This window comes from Myotis davidii, unplaced genomic scaffold (genome assembly GCF_000327345.1).
Source record: "Myotis davidii unplaced genomic scaffold, ASM32734v1 scaffold38, whole genome shotgun sequence".
NCBI classification, from domain to species: domain Eukaryota; kingdom Metazoa; phylum Chordata; class Mammalia; order Chiroptera; family Vespertilionidae; genus Myotis; species Myotis davidii.
Window position 1 is genome coordinate 4,804,704 of NW_006291383.1, and position 6,302 is coordinate 4,811,005.

General features: G+C 36.7%; 1 protein-coding gene across 1 annotated transcript in view; it reads left to right on the top strand.

Annotated features, from left to right (window-relative positions):
* The window catches only part of MROH8 (maestro heat like repeat family member 8), a 50,213-nt gene extending 47,208 nt beyond the window's left edge, over positions 1–3,005 (top strand). Inside the window, 1 exon segment of the mRNA XM_006779639.2 lies at positions 2,709–3,005. Coding sequence (XP_006779702.1) covers positions 2,709–2,857 — 149 coding nt within the window. The 3' untranslated portion in view covers positions 2,858–3,005.
* Positions 3,006–6,302: the final 3,297 nt, after the last annotated feature.

Consider the following 6,302-nt stretch of genomic DNA (forward strand, 5'->3'; position numbering starts at 1 on the left):
CCGTATACGTTACTCTTTCCTCCTAGTTGTAGGACTTCCACTCAGCCAGCGTTAAAGCCTGACTTCTTGAGTTCCCGTCCATCTTTTGAGATTTCAGCTGAATGACAGTTTCGCCCCGGTCTAATCCCCTCTTTAAGGAAGAACATGACCTTATTTGTCTGGGAACCAGCTTTGATGAATTGTCTCAGGGACAGTTCCTGAACTTTGTCAGGAAATAAGACATTACATAGAAACACTATCTTAGTAAATTATGATGACACCTCACAAGTACCTCACAAGATGATTGCAGCACTATTTTTTATAAGCAGTTGCCCTGTAAGGTGGTAGGACTTGATAATAAAGATGTTTATAGTCATATAAGGCAACCATCATACAAATGGTTTTCTGAATTGTTAGTGAAAAATTTCCATAATTGTATAGTTTTGAGGATTTCTCAAAGAATTATTTATTCCCACTTAAGAAGTAGGCCTATAATTTTAAAATGCCATTGCTAATTTTCACAACCCCAAAGGATATACTTTCAGAACCAAATTAAAATCCTGGATAATCCACTGCTTTTAAAATAAAAATATAGAGCCCTAGTTAGTTGGTTGCTTAGTGGTTAGAGCATTGACCCATGAACTGAAGGGTCTCAGGTTTGATTCCGGTCAAGGGCACATACCTCGGGTTGCAGGCTCGATCTGGTAGGGGCACATGTGGGAGGCAACCAATGGATGTGTCTCTTTTACATCAATGATTTTCTCGGTCTCTCCCCCATTCGCTCTGAAGAATCAATGGGAAAAATGTCCTCGGGTGAGAATTAACAAATAAAAATTAATGAAAAAAATATATATAGAACTGGTAAAATAGCCAGAAGCTAAAGCTTATTTAGGAAAGATCATGCCACTTTTCTAAGGTCTCTTACTTCTGCACAGTTATCAGAAGCAAAATAATAGGAAGGTCATGTAGATTATTTTATTCTATGAGGTAGGATTCTACATGGTTAATTATATTCAATTAAAAGTAAATTATGTTCTAAAACCCTGAGGAATCAAAGTTGCTTTTCTATTCTAAAGTTATCTATATAGACAATCTAAATTTATATATATGAATGGACCATATAAATTTGCCATTTTGTAGGGCAAAAACAGTCAAATCAGCAATCTCAACCTAATGGAATAACCTCATACTATTCCGTCCCTAACAGTGGCTAATCTGTTTTAGAAATAGGGTAGAACACCCTAGCACTCTTTTTGAATAAGCTTATGTCATTTACCACAGGCAGTTTTAAGCAAATTTAAACAAAAATGTCAAAAATTAAAATAACAATTAAAATTAATTTCATGACAAAATAAGTTTCACTGCCTTTGGGTTCCAAAATAGATGCCTGTTTCCTCATGTGTTCTGTGGAACATGTAGACAGATCTTAACACAGGAACTGAAAGAAACTAACACCTAGTCAAGTATTCCATTTTAGAAATCAACATGACAAATTTAAAGGCTAAAATGGTACTTAAAAACAAAAAGCTCCTAATTATGAAAAGGTCTTGAGCATTTTTGAGACCTTGAAGAATTAGAAATTGGCTGGGTAGCTCAGTTGGTTAGAGCATGGTCCTGATATGCCAAGGTTGTGGGTTTGATCCCTGGTCAAGACATGTACAAGAATCAACCAGTGAATGCATAAATAAGTGGAACACCAAATCAATATTTCTCTCTCTCTGTCTCTCTCTCTCTCTCTCAAATCAATAAATGAAAAATTTTAAAAAGAGAATAACCTTTTCTAATAGGATAAAAACATAATCCAGAAAGTAAAAGAATGATAGATTTGTCTATGTAAACTTTTTAAATACCAACTTTGAAACAAAAAGTAACAGACAGAAAGGGTATAAGGGGATAAATAGTGATGGGAAATTTTTTTAAAAAAAATTTAAAGTAACAGAAAAAAACTGAAAAATAAACAATGATGTAGGAGACATATTTGCCATATAATAAAGGATTAATATCCTTAAAACAAATCAGTTCTTTCTCAAAAGAAAAGTGGCAAACAATATGAATAAGCAATTCATAGAAGAAAAATGGCCAACAAATATATAAAAATATTCAATATTACTAGTAAAGTTTATAAAACAAAATGATGAGATACCAGTATGTATTTTTTCTGTGAACATGGCAAAGATTATTAATTAAATCTCAACATTGGTGAGTAAAGAGAAAACACATTATCACACACTGTGCTGGTATGAGCATAAATTGATACAACTTTTTTTATGGGGAAGTTTGGTAATATGTATCAAAACCCTTTAAATAAGTACATACTTTCACTTATAAATCCCAGTTGAGAAATTTAACCTATGAAAATACGCAGAAATCATTATAAGAATGTTCATTTCAGTGTTACTTAAGCAAAAATGGAATAATGATTTAAGAGTAACCTCTAGGACCAACAGGAACTTAGAAATTAATAATATCAGACAAAACTTAATGGGTCCAGATAATCTGACTTTATGTAGACTACTTGGCAGTGTGATTAGTGTAAAGGAGAAAAATATTTGACAACCCAAAAATGAGTAAGTTTTGTAGGTCAAAACTGGAATTGATTTACAAACTTTCAGATAGAGGTTTGGAAAAATGTTAGCCCTTCATCTCAGCTGCTGTAGGCATGTTGGCTGTTTGGTGTCTAGACCATTTACAATGTTCTTCACCTCCCGCCTGGGTTTTCTTGCACTTAGATCTGAGACACCTGCTGTGTGACCCTGAGCCCTCTATGCACATCGTCGTTTCTCAAGCCTTATTCCAAATCCAGAAGGTGGGGGCTGAACCAGAACCTGAGCAGACTGTATGCAGATTGAGGAAGCTCATGTGTTGTCTTCCAACCTAGAAATGCAAGGCAAGCAACATCAGGTAAAAAATAATCCTTTCAGAAACCACAGAAGCAACTAGTGCTCCTTTTTTTTGTCAGACTTAAAGAAAGCTACCTCCACCCATTAAATTACCTCAGGGTATTTTTTTGCTGTCAAGACCTTTAAGGAACTAGAATATGTAAGAGAAAACAGTTCTTGGTTTGGCAGGTAGAGTGACAATGTACTGAATTTTTGAGGCATTCCAGAGCATCCACAAAGTCCCAGTTTGATAAACATGTCTAGGAGAGCTTCAAAAAGAGATTCTAAATAAATGTTAATGTTGCAGTGTTTTTATTGTTGGCTCTTTTGACAAAACTCAGTCTACTTGTCAACCAATCTATTTGTCAACATCCAATTCTTTATTTATTTATTTTTTAAATATATTTTATTGATTTTTTTACAGAGAGGAAGGGAGAGAGATGGAGAGTTAGAAATATCGATGAGAGAGAAACATCGACCAGCTGCCTCCTGCACATCTCCTACCGGGGATGTGCCCGCAACCCAGGTACATGCCCTTGACCGGAATCGAACCTGGGACCTTTCAGTCCGCAGGCCGACGCTCTATCCACTGAGCCAAACCGGTTTCGGCAACATCCAATTCTTATAGTTTGAGATTAATGATGTGTTTTTATAAAATTCCTACATCCTTTCTTTCTTTCCTTTTCCTTTAAAAACCTTCAAGCAAGAAAAAACTTCTGAAGTGGTGTAATGCTAAACCTATTCCAATATGTAGGGTTTCCACTCCTTCCCCTTTTTCATTTTTCTGATTCCCTCTCCTACAACTGTTGTCAGATTCTACTATTTGTTGGTTACCCACTGTCTGCTTATGAGAAAATTTTCTTACAAACAGAAATTTTCTGAGAAATAGATTACTTTGCTTTTATCAATATTTTGATAAGCTACATGTAGAAATGGTTACTATTGACCTAATTTCCAGGCTCTTGTTTGGTTGAGGAACATAAGCAAAGAACCAGGACGTAACTATTTAGGGCAATGGAGAGGCCTTGTAATATCGGAAAAGAAAAAGGAAATGAGGCAACTAGCATATGAAGAATAGATAAATCCAATTGTGAATTGCATTGTTTTTGTTGTAAAGTGAGCAATATGAATCTTTACCACCCTATCCCCACCACCTTTCACCCCAATCCTTCTGCCAAGACATTGCTAGAAACAAATTTCTTCACGATTCATGGTAAGTAAGGTGTTTTGAGGGATGTGATAGTGTGCCAAGTGTGGTTTCAAGGGGATCCCTGCCCAAGAGAGGTCTCGTTTAAGACTAGCAGTCAAGAGTTTGAGCTAAAATGCAGGACCTGGCTGCTTGATGAACTAACTCTTCACCCTCAAGCAGAGCCATCTTGAGGGTGATCACTGGATGCTGAACTTCAGTGCAGCAAGCCCATTTGACTTCCATGTATCCCATGCTACTTTCTCCTTGGTCTCATAGCACTTACCCAACTCCAGTCCGCTCCATGCAACTCCACTATCCATTTTATGGATTATCCAATAAAAATGACTAAGGCTTATTGAATATTGACAATGAACCAGACTCTAATTATATTATACAATTAACTCTTTTAATCCTCCTAACTACTCCATGTATTGGCATGTCTCAGTGGATGAGCATCGAACTATGAACCAGGAGGTCACAGTTCGATTCTCAGTCAGGGCACGTGTCTGGTTTGCAAGCTCAGTCCTCAGTGTGAGATGTGCAGAAGGCAGTTAATGATTCCCTCTCATCATTGATATTTCTATCTCTCCCTTCCTCTCTGAAATCAATAAAAATATATTTAAAAAATAAATTATGATTGAGCCTCAAATAATACAAAGTTTGAACACTTCTTACCTAAAAGTTAGCATATCTCATTTTATTTTTAATGGGAAAGGATGCACATCCTACACTGAGGAAAGTGAAGTTAGAACAAAAAGCGGTGGTTATTCTTGAGGAATTTTTTGAATCCTTGGTTTGACTTCATGGTCTTTTTCTCACAGCAAAAAAACAGACCTTTAGGTTTAGGGTGCAGTTTAAATCTCCAGTGACATATAAGAAGTTGAATGAATCCTTTCACTCTACTCAGATTTACACTGGAGTCCCTGTCCTTCCAGGCAGATTTTTATTTCTGAGTAATAATAACAGGGAGAAGCAAGCACAACAATGCATATCTTATTTGTTTTATTGTGTTAAAATTCACAGAGAGAAGCATCCATTAAGAGACAGAACGGACTGCTCTGTACTGAACTACCTCAGCAGTTTGGGAAGAGCTGAAAAAGTACTTGATAGTGATTCTATTACCACGTCTATTTATTCCAAAGATCTCTATTATTTTTATACAAGGCTGTCCTCAGAGATAGGCTTATGTTTTTATGGGATTTTTTAAATATACAAAACAAAAATTTCTGGACATTTAATTTTGTCGTAATATGTTGAAATAAAAGTTCAATATATTTGAATATTATTTTGGCTTTATTTTTATTACATGCTATTAAAATGTATTATTCATTATCAATTACTGGCCCAGCTGTCTTTATTAGTTTAGATTTTCACTTTTTAAAATTCAAGTATTGCCTTTCCTCCTTATACTGAGATACCTTCTTTTTTTTTCTTATTGAAAGATTAAACTATCATGTAAGTAAAAGATGGGATTGGGTGAGGGGAGAATCTCTCAGGCATTGGCTCTGGCAAATAAAACAGTACTAGGTACAAGTGAAAAATAAGTCAAATTGTTAGGGGAGGGAGGGAGAAATAGTGAGGACTAGCTGTAGTTACAAGAAATATTAATCATGCTCTGTTAACCATGATTGTTTTGTTCTGATTAAAGAAAGCACAGTCTGACCTGGCTGGGGCCTGGGAGTTAATGCCCCCGGGACCTGGTAGTTAACCTCCAAATGTGGTCCATTCTCCTTATCAGAGAACTGCCTATCATGGAAAGAATAACAACCTTGTTGCCAAAACAATGGAGTCCTGGAGGGGAGCCTGCCATTTGCAACCCCAGCTCTTGCCTGTAGTGGGTAATCATTATACCCATTCTCATCCCTTTTGTCTACTTACCCATGCCTATAATTCCCTTTGCCTACTTCACATGTAATCTTTGTCCTTCTACCCAAAATGAGCAGCTAGCTTGGGGAGGCGGAGGGGCGGGGGGGCTGAAGGGGATATAGGGTAGATTTTTGTGGATGACCTGCTGTTCTCCCATGTTGTGGGCAATATCTACACTAATAAAAGAGAAAAATGGTAATTGGCGTACGACGCTACCCTTTTCATTGGCTAATCAGGGCTACATGCAAATTAACTGCCAACTCAGATGGCAGTTAACTGACAACAAAGATGGAGGTTAATTTGCATATGTAGGCACAATGCAGGGAGGCAAAAGGGAAAGCAGGAAGAAGCCCTCTGCCACTGACAGTGATTGGAAACCCAGGGGGGCG